The sequence below is a fragment of the Phoenix dactylifera genome, unplaced genomic scaffold (genome assembly GCF_009389715.1).
Source record: "Phoenix dactylifera cultivar Barhee BC4 unplaced genomic scaffold, palm_55x_up_171113_PBpolish2nd_filt_p 000097F, whole genome shotgun sequence".
Taxonomy (NCBI): Eukaryota; Viridiplantae; Streptophyta; class Magnoliopsida; order Arecales; family Arecaceae; genus Phoenix; species Phoenix dactylifera.
The window spans coordinates 109,602-128,480 of record NW_024067681.1 but is presented as its reverse complement, the minus strand read 5'-3'; the positions used below and the strand labels follow the sequence as shown (position 1 = coordinate 128,480).

The 18,879-nt window shown below is 35.8% G+C and overlaps 1 protein-coding gene across 1 annotated transcript; it reads right to left on the bottom strand.

Annotated features, from left to right (window-relative positions):
• Positions 1-225: 225 nt before the first annotated feature.
• LOC103713386 (AT-hook motif nuclear-localized protein 1) lies at positions 226-13,286 on the bottom strand. Its single transcript, XM_008800293.3, has 5 exons — positions 12,458-13,286; positions 11,046-11,113; positions 4,347-4,478; positions 1,416-1,577; positions 226-896 (listed from the first exon to the last, which is right to left on the bottom strand). The coding sequence occupies exons 1-5, from the start codon at positions 12,864-12,866 to the stop codon at positions 621-623; spliced, it is 1,047 nt and encodes a 348-aa protein (XP_008798515.1). The 5' UTR covers positions 12,867-13,286; the 3' UTR covers positions 226-620.
• Between the last annotated feature and the right edge of the window lie 5,593 nt (positions 13,287-18,879).

The following is an 18,879-nucleotide window of genomic DNA, read 5'->3' as shown; positions in this document are numbered from 1 at the left end:
GGGCTGCTGAAGAGTGCTGCACCAAACCCATTCTAGCATATCAATGCATCTGAGAATATAAAAGGGCTGCCACAATCTCATAGAGTTGGTACCAGAAGTTCACCAGAGAGATTGTTGTTGTGTGATTGGTTCCACCAGTTTGTGGAAGCATTCTGTTCTTGCAAGGAATATCAGTGAACAGGTTTGTCCTAGAAGACCAGTAGACCGCCATGGCTCCTCAGCTCAAATATCAATAAGAATATATTGGTAAGATAATCAAAAGTTGTCAAGAGTGAATTTTACTGAAACAAGCAAAGATTTGGCTCCAGCATAACTCATTAAAAACTAAGTGTTACAATAAAGGAAATCATTAAACTAGACAGTAGAGGGACGATACAAAAACTCCAGTTGCTATTCAAGTACAAGCCCCTATGAAACAAACAGCTACTCAATTCAACTGTGGAAACCTAAATGCAGATCACTTTGCTTCAGGATAAGTTAGGAACAAGTCTGAAAGCTTCAGCTACTTCAATGCAGTATCTTTTCCTGAAGCCACCTCATAAAGAAGAGCCAAGTTCTGGTTGGTTAGAAGCCCCCGAGGCCAGCAATGTGTGATGCTTCGAGTGAACTGACCCTCCAGGTTAAGATGCATTGATATCAGCTGGGGAATTCCTGGTGTCATCAGGTACCGAGGATAGAGAGGCAGACCAGGTTTCTGCTCTGAAGGAGGTAGCTGCAAGAGTTGTCTTCGGCATTGCTGAAGTGCCAGTCCCTTGGCCACTACTGTAAGCCACATCTGCATGTGAGCTCGGAATCTGGATAGTAGCTGGTGGAAAAGAGACAGATGTAGTCTCTAGCTTTTGCTTCTTGCTCTTCTGCTCCATCTGGTAGCCTGGCAAAAAACTGCCAACTACAACCTATCGCAGAATAGCAAGGGGAAAGCTGATCATTCATTAAAATTAAATACTTGCTAGCTGGTGAGATGTAATTTAAGTTGCAGAGGCTTTGTCAAAGGACAAATTGCAACTGAAAGCAAAATCTTGATTTCCAGATTATTATAGCAGACAAATATGTGCGATTAAGTGGAATTGAATCTGCTGTATGCAGATAAAGCTCTGTGCCCCTTCTGAATGATTTGTGATTCTAAATTTCTATATGAATGATGAACAGGAAGACCTGCACAGATATGAAAATATATATTTCTGCCTACATCGCTGCAAACAATTCCACATAACTATGCATGCTTTTTCATTTAACTAAATGCTGTTTCAGACGTTACTGGGAGGAACTCTTGGACTCGAGAAGGAATGGTATGTAAAACATGCATCAGATTGCACAGGAAGGAGGACAAAGAAAAAATGAGGAGATTGCTCCTCAATGGGAAATTAAAAGATTTTATAGCATATAAATCTGGAATGTGTGAAGAAAAATATTACCTGCACAGGACTGGCAGCTACCAACAGACCAGCAACCCCTCCCCCTACAACTCGACCATCTGGGCTTGCCAAAGAAACACTCATCCCACCAGAACGACTTCTTGTACCTCCATTATCAGTAGGCATAAATGATCCAGATAAGGAGAGTAACTCAAACCGGCCCTACAAAATCAGTCCAGTGAACATATAGCATACTAATAGGCAACAAAAAGTATAGGATTGAATCATAGGCATAACAGCAGAAAGTTGATGAATATTGGAAGATAGAATTATGGCAAACATTTCAAAGAAGAGGAATAAAATAAGCTTGATACATATAATAAAAGTATGCAGGAAACCTCAGATTTGAAATAGTAGACAGGTTTATATTGATTACAAATTATATATTTGGACTACATTGGTAACTGGGGAGAAAATATATATATTTTTCTGAGGCCTCCACATAACCCCCAGTTATCCAGATACCAGTTTAATAAACTACTAATTCATTAGAGAAAAACAAAAGAATAAAGGAACACTAAGGGAACCAGGAGATTCAATAGAACCCATGTAACCATAAAATCAAGCTTTACATCTATATAGGATTGCCCATGGATTTGATTTCTGAATAAACATATAGATGAATGCTATAATATATACATATATAAATATACATAGACATATATAAATAAATATATGTGCATATACATACATGACTCACCTTACTTTAAATGCAGAAGGAAACATTAATGGAGACCACATAGTAAACATATGATCTAACACTTTGATTGAAACCAATAATCATACAATCATATGTGCAGCAAGTTGTCACGTAATTTACTAAGGATCAATTTCACTGATAGAAATTTTCTGGGGAATACATCAACTAATAAATCATGGGTGGTGGTGTTAATCCAACTAATTAGTCACTGATGATGGTGTTTGCTGATTATATACAATCCCTTGCATATACTTGGCTTTTGCAACATCAAACATTCTTTCATCTTCCAGCCTTCTGCAGCAAAGGTTTTGCTAAGATGTGCTTACCAAAAGCAAAATGTCTTGAATACAGGATGGATGATATATGCAGTTTTTTATTTACATTCACATTATGTAATCTAACACTAAATGTACTACGTAAACCAAAGAAGGACAAACACTGAACAAAACAAAACTTACCAGGTCATGACACGAACAATGGTTCACAATTATGGAGACCAAATCAGCTGATGCTAATCATTCTTATAGTTTGTTTAATAGTAGTTGCACACTGTAGATATGCCACCTCATGCGAGCACTTTGTATTTTACACGGTAGACGAACCAAAAAGTTCAGTCTGGTTGCCATTAAAAGCAGGTCATCACTACTAAAAGTTTGCATATCTCTGACAGACTAATTAGGAAAATTCAATCACCCATTATCTTAGCAACTACAACCATCCTAAAGAAAGCAAAAGGTCAGAAAGAAAGGCTGGTTCAGCATGTCTAGGTCTAGCTTTAGGTTGATGCAACTCCATGAGGTCCTGGGAATAGTGGGCTTAGACTGGCAAGTGGCTAGGCCTTGACAAAGCCTATTTGATAGCAATTAAATCAATAGCGGACTAGGAACAGGGGTCCATCAAACAACACTATCAGAGGCACGTTACAAAAATTAGATAAAATTATTAAAAGAACATATGCTATAGGTTAACAGAAGTAAAGATTAAAGTATGACTTTGTCACAAAATCCAGTCCATCATGAAAACCTTCAATATAAGGAAAAGAAGAATCCTGTTATACAGAAATTATGCAATTATCAGTCATAGAGGAAACCTGTCTATATGAAAGGAAAGAACTTGGTAATGTTAACATTTTCTGCTACAGTTGATAGCAATTTTTGTCATTTAACAGCACAAGGGAAGAGCACCTACCAAATTACACCCCTAGCATCAGATGTACATATCTTAGGACCCCTAGCATAAGACACACACACACACACATATATATATTCTAGGGTCCCTCTATTTGTCTTTGAATGCCATATTGCTACCAGGTCACCTTATAATTAAAAAGATTATAAACAGAATTTATCAATATTTTATACTTCACAAAATGGATAAAGATTATGCGAAGACTCTTTAAAAATTACATAGATCTTTATACTTGGTCTATAATTCTCTGTTGAGTTTACGCACCTTGGTCAAAGGAGTTCACTATACCAAGCATTTAAAATTTATTTCTCATATTTCATTTAGTATAAACATGGATAACAAGTCACAGTAAATAGACTATAAGAGTCTTTCTAACTACATGGTATGGAGTTAACAATTTTATGGCTATTAATATCAACTGGCCATTGATATGAACCAAGATCGGTGCTTGCAAGATGATTGGGCATCCAAAACTCAATATAGGCACCAATATTAAGCACATGTATCACCAATAAATGGTAACTCCATCCTAGTGTGTCATACAATTCATAAACAAATAGGAGAAACCACCCCTAAATTTCTAAAAAGACTGAAAATGTTTAATACAGGATGCATCCACATATGCATCATGAAGGGAAGGGTGAGCCTCCCATGAATACCAAGCATCAAATTATGTGGTTCAAGTATTTCTAACTTCATGTTTCCTCAATTATCATCCTCATCCGATGTTCATGGTGCATAAGTTGAAAAGACCTAAAATATCTGGTCATAGTGATGCTTCATCAAGGAATCATATGACTTGAAAATAAAAATAGCAACATCTTGAAGATAACCATATCAAACTGGATACTCAACTCTCTAGTTTCAAATTAAAAAATCAAGTTGTAATCAATAGCATTGCTTTATCTATATGAGGCCATCTAACATGTCCATGAAATTAAATAATGAAAAATCTATGAAGAAATTCTAAAGAGTTTTCTGATGCTTGCAACCAATAGAAAGAAGGAATTATCTTTCCAAAAGGGAAGGGCATAATTACAAACCTCGTAAGTTAATGTACCTCCAGAGGAATCAGGCTGACGAAGTGTAACATTTGAAATTATACCATTAGCAGACAGGATACATATTGCTCGAGGCCCTTGTTGAGAAAAAGATATGATCTTCATAGTGACATCCTTTTAAGAAGAAAAAACAAAAGGAAATTACTTCAGATAGGAATAACTTTAAAAAACGGGAAAAAACAACAGAAAATGTTATTACAAATATGCGACAACTGCTTTTACATCATCAACTGCTTTCAATAACAAGGAACTTATAAGCCCTAGGATTACCTTCTATATGTTCCGATACAAGTAGAACTAAATATCCATCAATCATGACGTCAAATATTAAGAACATTTAGAAGCAACTATGAAAAACCTTGTTGAAGCAAATGCTTGATAAGCTCCAATAGAAGGCACCTATATAAATGAAAACTAACTAGTATTTGTTATCATATCATTCCTTTCAAACTTAAACAAATCATCCACATATCATATCTATAACATCTACAAAATGCAAGTTAAAATAATGTTGATTTCCACTCATGATGTCATAGGAATCATATTTTCTCCACAACATGGCGGAAAGCACATGCCATGAAGCATACTGCAGATTCTCTTGGAACAAAGTGCATGGTACAAGCAATGATTCAAATCCCTTGGGACAGGGCCATTTTGGTTTTTCTATGGAATGGGATGTCTTGCCATCTCATCCATCCCAACACTTGGGATAGGGGATGTCCCTGAAAGTGCCAAGTGGGACGTTGGGGCAATACTGTCCCAACATTGGGGATGATGCCTCATTCCGACATCCTATAAGACAACCCATTGGGATTTGAATCCTTGGGTACAAATATGTATAGAAACTAAAGCGTGTAGTGGTAGATATGACATCGCCCAAAATTATTTCAAGGATACGTAACATGGCCCAAATTCAATCTATAGCAATTAATTGGATACTAGAACTAATTAAGTCCCTAACTAAAGGGAAGATAATGAATCATTGAGAGGATAGGGAAAGGGGTATGGCAGCACAAAAAAGGTGTCAGTGACCATTTCTTTCTATCTCATAAGCCAACTTGGGTGATATGTAGTATGTTTGTTTCCTATTTCTGACAAACCCAAATCCAATTCCACGCTACTAGATAGCAAAAGACCTTGATGCACCAAAAAGATAATATAACCACTTGTTTAGCTCCTCGTAGACCCTTGGTTGTTCCCAGAAAGCCACAATCAAAACCTCAAGGCAATTCATAAATTTTGTGGGAATGACAACTGAGAGAATCTCAAACAATAAAATAACCCCTCACTCCCACCCCCCCCCAATCTTGTTTATGTTTCTCCAATAGTCGCAATTGTCCTTGTAATAAGGGGCGCTCTTGACCGTGCACTTATTCAAGCTTGACATTTGTTTGCTCAAACTTTACTACTCTTCTCTTACAAGCATTCAAAGCATCGGGAAAACAAATAGCGATAGAACAAAGAGAAAAAGAAAAAGCCTTTTATGAGGACTACATTACGAAGGGTGCAAGAGGTAGGTTAGAAAACATTGGGCAACGAAGATCAAGGGATGGAATCATTATTCTAATGGTCTCCAGCTGCTAATGATAATCTTAAGAATAAGAGTAACACGTGCATCAACTGAATGACTAGTCCATATTAGTTTTTAAGGTTTCATGCAATTTTTTAATATATTTTTACTTAGAATCTTGAGCTGGAATTAGAATGGCATTGAATACTCATGGTTGGTCGTTAACACCTCTGATTAGGAAGTTCAAATTTTAGTTGAACTAAGATTTTCGTTCTTGAGATGGAAGTAAGGGTTTAGTCTTAGTAGAAGCCCTTTTTTGATTAGGGATAGCATTTTTTTTAAATTATCGGTGGGACTATTAATGAACCCATCACTTTGACTAAACAATTAACCTATTGCATAAGATATGAGCGAACTTGCATGAAGTAGATGGCTAATGATCACATCATTTCGGTTGGAGAAGTGACCCACTGTTTGGATCATCATTTTAGTAAATGCGGGACCCATCAAAGCTGATTTGTTAAATAGATGGAACAATACAATGATATTAATAAGCTATACACACTGTATAGTTTATCCAAATATAGACATACACTGACACCATGGAAGGAGGCAGAATGGAGCAATCCAAGGATTAGGACAAACTTTTGTTGGAACCAATTTTGGTCAATTAGCTTTTTCCTTTTTTTTAAATTTGGTCATTTTTGTTGAGTTGTAGGAGTCTTTTAGGAATCAAAATTAGATATTATTAGGATATTTTTTTCCTTTTGGCTCACTCCTTTAAGAGATGTAATAGATGTTAGAATATTGTAGTACAGATACACCATAATGCTATTTTAGTTTTTTTTTTAATTTAGTCCTAACTAGACTCAAATGGGGGAACATAGGTGATCCATTGGTCCTTATGAGACAATAAATAACTGGCTACTGGTTCACTATTTTGGAAATTCCTGATTAGAGTAGGAAGATCTGGCTGGTTGGTTTTGGGTTTTGTTACTTTCCTTTCATGGAGTCCTTGTTGGACAGGACTTGTGACTGGTTAACCTAGTAAAAGGGAACATATACATGGCTATGGAGTGGGATTTCTGGAAAGGGCAGTGATATGGTACACCTGGATGGGCCAGAACTTTTGGTCCAGCCATCTCCTTCCCCACTGAATCCTCATCCAGCAGCTACATGAAAATGGAAAACTTAGAAGTCAATTTGAGTGGGAAACACAGGGAATGATAGATCATCATCCATCAGGGGGTAAGGTGGTGGACTGAAAGTTCCAGTACACCCAGGTGTATAGCATCATTATTTTGGAAGAAGTTGCAGGTAGAGAACTTCAGTGAAAAAAAAGAAAGACTGCAAGCTACTCTTTCCTTTTTCTTCTTATTCTACTTTCTTATCTTTTCAATCTTCTTCTGTTCCTTTCCATTTCTACCAAGTCATATTCATTGTTTTAGAAATTTATTTCTCATGTTACATAGCAGAGTACTTTTAATCAGATCTGGCAAACTATTGAAGAGATTCTATTGGTGGCAGATCTGTATTTAAATTTGAAGTTGAATTAAACAATCTGTTGGTGGAAAGACCAAATACAATTAGATAATTCAGAAAGAATAATCTTAAAATTAAATTGAAGTCATTTACTCACAAATAAACCCTAGCATCCATAGGAGTTGCATCGCAAATGATGAGCATATTGTGAACCTGAAATGGGCCAGGACAGCTGACCACCAGGCCAGGCTTGGTCTCAATGGGTTGAACCTTGGGCTTGGTCAAGCTTAAACTTCCAGGCCAAACTAAATTTGGGCAGGTTTAAGCTGCACTCTGCCAAACTAGAGGCCAGCTCAACAAATATCACATGACAAAGAAATGAAACCCACATGCTGGGCTACCCTACATTCCCCAAACTTTTTCTCCAGGCTATGAAAATGTCATTTTTGAACAAGGTTGAAATAAATAAATTTCTCATATATCGCTCTCCTATGTTCCTCTCTTTCCCTCTCCTCTCCTCACCCTTTACCTCAATCCATGCAGGTATGGAATTAGCATATAGCTGCTCCATCCACACCTCAACCACTCATATGTCATGGTTTTGCTGCACCCTAAGGATCACAGAATGACCGGCACCCTCAACCCACTAATTGGATGTCTTCCTTCATAGCTCCATTGTAATCAAGCTACCCACCATGTCACCAACTCTCTCTCTCTCTCTCTCTCTCTCTCTCTCTCTCTCATGCACTTCACCATCCACCCACCCCCCCTCCCCCTCGCTCCAAAAACTAGCCAATCAGCCTTTAAGACACCAGGTGCTGTTGTGTCACCCCCAAGAACATTTGCTTTCCATCCTTTATCTCCGTTGGCACCCTAACTTATAAAGTTTTGGCCTTAAGAAAAAGAGTTCCAACTAGGCTTCACCCTTACCTAAACTTCAATCTGCCTTGTGTCGGACCAACCCCTCATCGTCAATTTAAGTTATAATAAGGCTAAGGATGGTGTGGGCTTGGTCCCTTTCCAACTCTTGTCCACATCCAACCCAAAGTCCTTTTGAGTGCATTTAAATGAATTAAAAATTGTTGACATTGATTTTGATGAAGTCATTGTTAACCGCTTACCATAACCATGATGGTTACCTCTCTTTATTTCTCTATGTCCTAGGTAAGACAGAGTAAATGGGTTTACTGAAGAAATACAAATTCCCCCTCCCTCTCGCCCCCCTAAAGAAAAAGAAAAAAAATCATAGCCAAGATGTCAATGATTGACTTTTGATGGTTGATTAAAGGGATATTGACAACTAATGTCTTAGTTGTTTGATGAATTTAAGTTCTTGGTACTAGTTTCAGCAAGAAAAGTTTTTTAACTTCCGCATCTTTTTAGTTTTTATTCCCCATAGGTGGGTTTCAAATTTCCTCCTTTTTCTATTATATGTAGTCCATGCCGATGAATAGGCACCATACTTTGCTTATATTATTCAATTCTCTAGTAAAAGTATAGCCAAGTGAAACATCTAAAAGAAAACTATTCGATCCTTGTAGACTTGCTTGTAAATAGTTTGTCGGATATGTACGTATTCCTTATATTGCTGCTCTTGTTTTTCTTGCTTCAGTAGTGGATTTATTGATAATTCCTCAACCATATAGTCAGATATGCCTTCTCAAAGGGGAATAATTACAAATGACCAGGAAGAACATTGCATATGGAGCTCACCAATTGTAAAAGCCCTAAACTAGGACAATTTGTGAGAGATAGAAACTTGATGAAATAGCCATTTAGGCCCAAAATATGATTAAAAAAATTGTAGCAACATTAATTAAACTAAAGGTGGCTAAAGATAGGTTTATGGTATCAGACATGAAAGGGGATGTCAGAGGTAAAATCATTGAGGCGGGCACAAATGTTGTGCCCCAAAGGATGCCATGTCCATTGGTGAACCAAGTGCTTGAGGACACATCCGTATGGTGAAAGATTAAGATGTAATTATTTATTTTAGACAGGTTTCTGTTAGTTTACTTCAGTGAATGTAAACTTGTCTCCAATTGATATAATAGGATATGGAAGGACTTGGTTAATTATAGTTTTAACTTTTAAGTTTGGCTTATGCAGTCTCCAATAAGAGGCATTGGATTGGTAATGGTTGAATCCCTTAAACTAAAAAAATAATAATTGCAACCAACTAGTTTTAGGTAATAGAAGGTCATTGGACCAGACATGACACTTCTTGCAAGGTAGATACAAGTTTGATTAGTTTGTTCAACCATTTGACAACATGACATCTCTGATTTCACCTATTTGTATCTAAAAGGAGTTTTGACTATTATGTTCAGTGGTTTAGGGAAATATCAAGAAAAGATAATTCAGAAGCAATAGAAAGACTTATCCATATACCATGTTTCTATGGTGCAAATCAAATAGGAAAACTATACAAATTATGTATATTAGAAAGTATAAAATAAAACATATTTAAGAAAGCCATATGGTTTAAGAATTCCTTAATCATCATTGTCCAAAGCTATATGATTATGTCAAGATATTTACTTCATGGTTTAGAAGTAATGGATTAGGAATCACGTCTTCATATTTCAAAGAAAAACAAAAATATTGCACAACACCCAAAAGAAAACTCAAGAGTTCAATTTACTGATTGTAAATTTCACATATCAACTACTTGTGAGAGTGTGGTAGTACCTGTGTGTTTTACCAATAAAGGGAAAAAAAAACATATGACTGCTACATCTATGGCAGTACATCAACATAATTCCTGGAGTCTTTAAGCATAGACACTACCAAAATACTGTTTATTGCTTCCAAATACATCTATGAAAGTCTTAGGTGCAGATTTCTATGCTCTGACAAGGTAAAATAAAAGCTACCACTCAATACAGCATCAACGCTTTGCTATTTACATAAACAATTAATTTTTCCTATATAAGTTTCCAATCAATGAGCATAAGTGAAATCATGTATTATTTGATCAACAAATGCAGTAGTTCCGCAAATCATGACAGTTTGGAGGAAAAAAGGTCAAAGAAAGTTATCATGATTATGGACAAAGCTTAAAGTTTTAATTCTGAATGCCTTCACTACAAGAGAAGTATGAGACAACAACCACCATAGGTACCATCACTTTGGCGAAAGCATGCACATCCAACCAAATCAACTTATACATAGATAAATCATAAATTTGAAGATGTATTTCAGATAACTTAGTTCAAGGATCTGACTAGTACATGAAAGCAAGCAAAAAAATCCTCTAGAATAATGTTAATATGTGTACCAGTCACTTAACAATGACTGCAAAATCATGGCAATGACATTATGAGGCCAATTGTTATCTCGTATCAGACAACAAATGAGAGAATGTAAACACAGCACAAAACTTACTTGAAGGCATGAAGAGACAAACAAGATCATATATATATATAGATACCAAACTGGCTCCAATGGAGATTTAACATTACTAAAATCAACATCATTTTCACTAATATTCGATACACCTTACTGTCGGTTCCACTCAAGATTCCATTAACAGAGAAGAGAAAGGACTTTTTTCTATCATACCCTGTTGTCAAATAATTATAGCATATACATAAAAGGCAGAAAAGGGTAGATACGTACTCTAACATCCAGTATGACAAATAGAAATTCAATGAATAAAAGGAACACAATATTTAGAATTATAATACCTCGCCAGCTGCAACAGTGATGACGTGAGGTGTGAAATTTGCCCCAGCAGAGCACGCAACCATTTCACCTGTAAAGAGAGTTTAAAAAATATAGCAAACCTGTAGAAATCCCCAGGTATGGACTCATGTGATAGATAAAACAAATTTAAGAATAAATTTTTGCTACTAAATGGATAAAGTCACTCCCAAACATGTGAAATAATCACACCATGAATTTCTGTTATGATATAGCTGCCAGTTTTAGCTGAGGGCAACTACAGGCAATAACCAGGTCTGCCGCACAACCTGGAAGGATGGTTGGTGGGATGGAAAACATAAATTATTGCTTATGTGGTTAAATCACATTCAACCAGGATACTGCTTTCCAATTTTCCTTATGCTTAGGATTCCAGAGGAGAGGGAAAATCAAAGTTCTGATACAGGGAACTGCATTACCTCTGAAGAGTATAATAAGCACAGAGAGCCTATTAAGGGAAGATCGAAGATTTGATACAGGGAATTGCATTGTCTCTTTGGTGCATAATAAAATGGGAGAGCCTAACAACGTAAAAACACATAAACTACGAAATGATTAATTGGATTCAAGCAGTCTGACTTCAGCATTGTTGAGGAGAAGCATTTGCTCTGGTTCAGCATAGAACAACAATACCAACATGCGCATTATTTTATCAACATAAACTAAGTCAAATGATACGATCTTCCTCTGTTTTTTGGGGGTCCCATCACTGACATTACAGCACCAAGCCTATCTTCACAACCATTAGATAAATTATAACCTAAACTAACTATTTCATGCATGAATCTGATTCTAACAGCCCACAAGGTGGGGTAGCTCAAATCTCAATCCAATATCATAGTCACTCCTAATTCCTATCTTGTAAGTTTTCTTCAGAGCCTATGTACAAAATTCCAACGCCAAATCAAATGAGGACTCTGGAAGATTCGGATTTCATAAACCCCGCAAAATTTGGCTTTTTCCACAAGAAATAACCCCATTTCTCAACAGATCAGGTGAAAGAGATCTCATTTACAGGTCCCACGCACTAATTTCCAAAACCCTGTATCACACCCCAATCTGAAAGGTCCCAACTAAATTCAACCGATATGAGAAAGAGAGAGACAAAGAAAGAGACAGGCAGACAGACAAACATTCATATATTTACAGACCACTAATTTCCAAGAAATTCAAAACCTGAAACAACTGCAGGCGAAGCAACTTAAACTGCAGTAAAAATCAAATCTTGAGTTTAATTATAATTAAAATCGTTATCTGACAAATAAAACCATAACCTTCAAACAAGTTTCCAAGTACCAAGCAAAAACGTCTAAAAAATAGGACAGTAAAAGAGAAACAGATCGCTCAAAATTTTCAAAGTAGAACTAGAGAAAGATGGAGTTTTAGCACATAATACCTAGAGATTCCAACTCGATTGCGTGTTGTGGTTTCTTAACGAAATCCCCTGGCCGCCCTCTACCCCGCTTCATCCCCGAAGGCCGATGGTACTCACCGGGAGGAGCCGACGCCGAGATCGGCTTCGGACTCAGCGGCATGAGCAAGCTCCCATCCGGCCCGTACTTCCTCGGCCTTCCCCTCTTCTTCTTCACCATCCCCAAGCCCACGCTCCCCACCGCCGGCCCCACCGCCACCACCGTAGGCGGCGGCGCAGTCGTCCCTCCTCCCGCCTGGCTAGGGCCCTCGCTCCTCGCCGCCGCCTCCAGCGGCGGCGGCTGCGGCGGAGGTTGGTAGCTTCCCGCCGGCTCCACTGGCGCCGTGACCGCCGGCGCCACCTCCCCTGCTGTCATGCCTTCCCTCCCTTCCATGCATAGATAAGCTCCCGAAAACCCTAGCAAACCCCACTCTCAGAGCTCCAAACGGATCAAAACAGAGCGCCTGATCGCGATTCCAGAGACCAAAACCAATGTCTTCGTAGCGTTCGATTGCGTCTTCTAGGGTTTTACTGACCTTCCGCCATTGGAGAGCAGAGAATAGCTCGAGTGACCAAGCTCCAATATCGTCGCCAAGACCTCCTCTCTCTCTCTCTCTCTCTCTAATTAGTCAAACTTCCCGGTTCGCTTGGGCCGCCTCCCGACTTCTTCTCGGCCTGTCGGAAAACCAGTGCTCCCTGTCGGAAAACCGCTACCGCCTTCGTCGAGCCCCCGGCGGTTTCGGCGATCCCTCCCAAGCCGCTTGGCAGCGAACAAGAGAGGAGGGGAAGGAAACCAAACAACTACGAATTGGGGGGGGAGAAAATGAATAATATAAATAAATAAATAATAGAATATATGCATTAATGGCAGATATTTATCAAATTGGGAATATTTTAATCCGACGAGCCACAAAAATCGATGGGGGGGGGTTTGGATTTGGAAATATTTATTGGGGCGTCCATCACGAGGTAATTTACGATAAAGAAACGGTGGAGATGGGAAAAAAGGATACGACTTTTTCGTATTTTTTTAATTGATGTTTCCAATTTTGGGCATTAAATATGGGGGGGGGGTTTAAAGCTGTCGAGCGAACGTTGGAGGCCCGCCTTTTGCCTACCCCTGACCTGCTCCTTGTCCTCTTTTGGTCTAAAAGAATTAAAAATTTAAACCATATTATGACTCTTATTATCAAAACAAAAATTCTAACGATATTACCCCACCTGTCGTCATTTTTCTCCCGTTTCTTCCGGTTATGTGCCGGCGAAGTTATGCTATGCAGCTATACATCGAGAGGAATATTTGATCAATCAAATTTATAAAAATAGATAGCTATGATTGATTACATAAATAGCTAAATGATGTTTGCAGTATAAGATATAATTTTTTTAGACTACAAAGCAGCATCATGCTGGCCTAGTTATGGTGAGGAATCAAGTTTATCCAAAAAAAATTGTATATTTTATTTGGTTAATTAGGTATAGTTTTTTTTTTTTTTTTTGAATGTGGAATATGGGTTTGTGGTCTAATCTTTTTTTTTTAATTAGGATAGTTAGTCCAATGCGATGATAATGTAATGTTGTTGCGTCTAGATAAAAGCCAAATGTTTCATTTGTTGTGAGTTGCTATAGTATTATAATCATCTATTAATTATAGAATATAATTTTTTAGACTATAGAATAGAAGATAAAAGTCCTGCATGGTGCACGCAGTTAATATGCAATTCATAAAAATAAACGATTATGATTGATTGTGTACATAGCTAAATAATGCATACAATATAGAATATAATTTTTTCAGGCTATGAAGTAGCAACATTGGCGTTTAGTTATGATCGATGAGGAACCAAGTTCATCGTAAAATTTGTATCTTTATTTGGTTAATTAGGCATAATTATTTTTTGAATGTGGACTATGGGATTGTGGTCTAATCCTTTTTTTATAGTTAGTCCAATGCAAGATAATGTAATTTTGTTGCATCTAGATAAAAGCCAAATGTTTCATTTGTTATGAGTTGCTGCAGTATTATAATTATTTATTAACTGGATGGGATTAATTAAAACATGGTATTGGTATTTATAAAATATTAGTAATTTCCATCTTCTGCCTTTTATTTCCCTTGGTTGATCTGGTCTTTTGATTATCATCTAGAAATATGCTGATACAAAATATTCAATTTTATTTTGTAATTTAGAATTTTTAAAATTAATTTTTTGAATTATTTATGACTAACTCAGAAAATCTCTATGAAGTGTGTACGTTTTGTTTGTTTGTTATTCTTATTGCCTTTCTCAAATTTGATTTTATATGAATAAGCAAGCAGATGTTTCATCTTATATTCGTTATGTACTTTTCATATTGTAATTTTAGTTATTCAAAATTTCTCAAAACTTTGGTGAATTTTCTATATTTTCTCTGAGTTTTGAATCTTCACCTCTAATGAAGTTGTTCCCTAGTGCCAAAGCGTTATTATTCAAAAACCAATTTTGTTGAATTATTTCATCATTGCGCTAATGATCGTTTTAGCTGTTATTATAGCTTATAACATCAAAATGACAACTTTTTGAAAGAGATTTTAATAAACTGCATCATATATATCTTATTTATATGATGAAGTAAATAAATAATTTATCTTGTAGATAGTAGTGTTATTTTCCAAGCCCATCATGTTTACAATAGAATAAAAATTACATATAAACTTACCCTTAATGGATCAAATAGGGAGCCCATGATAATAAACTACATTAATTGAGGTGCAGATCATAAAATATAGTTCAAGAACTATTTATGAAAGGAATAAAGAAAATAATAGGGACAATGATGAGGTGCTTTCATCACCTTTAGATGACCACTAGTCTCCTTCTTTTCTCCCGGATTCTCAAGTTCTCTTCTCCTTTGATACCGCTTGCTTTAATCTTTGTCGCTGTGACCTTTGCCCATTGACCAAGCTTGAGTCCTCCCTTCACTTTTTCAATCTTCTGGCTCTTTTCTCAATCTAACCTCCTATCTTTTTCTCTCAGAAAATAAGCTTGGTCATTGCATCTTTTTATTCCCTGAAACTCTCCTTTTCTCTTACGTTAACCTCCTCTGACCCCTCTCTACACTGCCAATTCGAACAATTACTTCGATGCACTGCCTTCTCAATAATATGCTCCACTTTGACTTCAATTATTGCTTTTTGACTCCACTACGTTGTTGATAGTATTTTCCAATCTCACTATTTAGACCTTGTTGTAGGGATGTCAAGCTCAACATGGAATAAACTCACCAAGCTTTAAATTTGGTTCATATGATTGAAATAGCTTGTATCCAAGGCTAAAAAATACTTGGCTTGATCAACAAAAAAAAAAGAAAAAGAAGAGTAAAGTAATTATAAGTTCATCTAAATCAATACTACTGTTAAAAGGGCCATGTTTGCATTAAAATAAAAGAAATTTGAAAGTTGGTTGTTTCTTGACACTCCATTTAGCTGTACAATTTAAATTATCAAAATATATTTTAATTATTCAATAATTAAACTTTCTAATGTAACAAAATGATGCAGACATGTTCTATGTTAAAAGTAAGGATTTATTTAGTGATTTGGAAGCCCTAACAAGAACATTTCTAGTACTTATAGTAAAATTTTGAAACTCCATCCGCCTCTAAAATATCCATGCTAAATGCTTTTCAAAATAAAATATTAATGGTACAAATATTTTAATGATTTAAACATAAGTATTTACTTTATATTTTAAAAACATCTATAAAAGCCCCTTTTATGATAAATAATCTCAAAAATATTGAAACTCCCATAAGCCCCAAGTTCATATTAAATGCATTGAATTATCAAACTTTTGTTTTCTTTTAAAATTATATTAGAAATAGAGGAAGTGAAACCTCTTACAAATTTCCAAATATCAATAAAAATATAAAATCCACAAATATGGTAATCGCCTATTTCCTTTACTTAAAAATAATGTCTTTATTTTCTATTATAAGGAACATTAGAGTAAAACTTTTACTAGGTCTTCAATATTACTTTTTATTTTTTATATCTTGCATATTCAATTCCTTTCTTTACTCAAGTTATGAGGCTATTCTACTTGTTTGTACTTTCATGTAATTTATTTTTCAGATTTATTATTCTTAAGGCTACCATCTATCTAAAATCCAAGCAAACCCTTAGTAATAAATTATTATCTTAGTGGTGCCATTACAGTAGTAGATAACTAAGATAGAATACCAATAAGAGAGTCAAAATGTTATAATGAAACTATCTTTGAATTACAATAAATAGCACATAACATTATTTGTCATTCTAAATTTCCAAAATTAGCACTAATACATTAAGACCTTTTGTATCCTATCAATGTTAGAAAAATAAAAATCATTCAAATGACCAGCTCTAACAATCAGTCATTTTCATGTTTACTTGTATTTTTAGCCAATATATAATAAAAAAGGTGATTTTTCTCCATCACAACTCCCACTATCATTTGCTAGAGCTCTCGTGGCAAAAAAATATGTGATCCTATGAGAAGTTTATGAAATATAAGTATGCATATTAGATAGTGGAAACTATCTCACCTCGATTAAATTAATGGGCAGATATAATTTTACGCTAGTTGAAATTAGGTCATCCCTTTAAATAATTAGCTGCCAGAGTCTCCACCAATGCTATTTTAGAATCTATTTGTAATGCTTTTAGTTCAGCTAGCAATTAGACATCATGCTCCATAGCCCACTTCTTTCTCATGTCTTGTCGTCCCTCTAGTTCAGTAAGGAAACTTTTAAATATACTAAAAAAGTGGTATTTTAAAGATGAGATGTGTTAAAAGGGAACATCATCTTTTTCATGATAGGAGGCAAAGGTGCAAGTAAACATTAGAAGAAGTCTATTTGGAAAATAAGATACTTTTGGTGATTTGTTATGAGATGTACATTTTATAACACCTAAGCATTATAAGACAAATTCTTACTTTTGAATATTATAACTGTTTGATTATAAAGACTATTTTTACACATCATAATTGCATATAATGGCGTGAACAATAAACAATAAATGCCATAAATATCCCATATTTAAGGTATAGATAGCATTAAAACTTTTTTTATTATAATTTACTAGTGGAGTCGCCAAATTTTCAACTGCAAATATGCATTAAAGTGAATAAGCCATATTACTTTATAAGATTACCATCTTATGGACACTAATTTGGATGCATATCAATTGCTCTAAAGTTGTAGCTTCTCTTAGAGGTGCACCTTTTATATTAGTGATGTCTTATTAGTTATATACTTCAGAGTCAGATTCTACCTTCATTATGGTTTGGAGGTTATGGGTGTTCAAAGAAGTGGTACCATCTACTTTGTATCTCATTGCTTGTGAGCCTCTATTTACATTTAAAAAAGAAAAGCATCTACACTTATTGAGATTTATTGAGAACACTATATCTAACTTATAGTGTATCTATCATATATAATTTTGTGTAAGTATATATGTAGGTATGTAAGTAGATATATTTGTCAATTTAGAGAAGAAAGCAATTTTTTTTAAAACATAAATCCAAGTGAATCTTGAATAATCATTAAGAAATAATAACAAATAAGGATATCCATAACAAGCAGGTGTTCTTGTGAAGGATGATGGTGATGTTTCTCTTCGGACATCTTACAAGGAGACATAATTAAACTGGAGGAGAGATGGAGTTGTATTAGTTACAAGGAGAAGACTATCCAACTATGAAATTTTGCTCATTATATGGAAGGGTTATCTAGTTGTTTGGGGCTCCCCCCTAGGATCTAAGATTTGTTTTGGAGTTGCTACATAGCTAAGGTACTAGAAGCGTAGATAATTGGACAAAGCCTATGGGGAAGGATCTAGTTTAATAATTGAAAAGAATTTATGAGCAGACCCTGTCACCCCTGCTACAAAAGAACGAAAGGACAATGAGAGTGGTGTAAGCACCTAGTATTCCTTCTTTATCAAGTGGCTAGTGGATGGGATTAGGGTTAGGGTTTTGGTATGAAGAAGAGAAGGATGGTGGTGAGGAAGTTGGTTAGAACTTAAGAGAGGCTCAACCGAGGTAGAGTTTCCTTAGCTATTTCCAAATTCTTCCTAATGGTATAAAGCCCTTAGGCAAGCTTTATTCAACTAGTTCCCTCATTACAATAAGTTTAGTTCTCCTCTGGTGGCGGAAGCTAAAAATGATGGGCAGAAGAGAGAGAAGGTAAAATTGCAGTCAGAAAATTATAAAAAAAAAAGCTACCTCTTTTGAGAAAAGGGAAATCTTGGTGGGAGCTTTTGCAATTGGCAATGATGTAAGTTATTTACCAAGAAGGGTTATTAAAACATTTCAATAAAAGCTGAAAAATAAACAATGCATGCCCTTCTAAAATAACATGAGAAATCTCTCTGTCACAACATA

Coding starts and splice junctions, on each gene's coding strand:
- LOC103713386 (XM_008800293.3), bottom strand. CDS start 12,866: ATGGAAGGGAGGGAAGGCATGACAGCAGGGGAGGTGGCGCCGGCGGTC. Junction 1,578..4,346: donor GAGGTACATTAACTTACGAG/GTTTGTAATTAT, acceptor CTGATTTTGTAG/GGCCGGTTTGAGTTACTCTC. Junction 897..1,415: donor TAGCTGCCAGTCCTGTGCAG/GTAATATTTTTC, acceptor ATTCTGCGATAG/GTTGTAGTTGGCAGTTTTTT.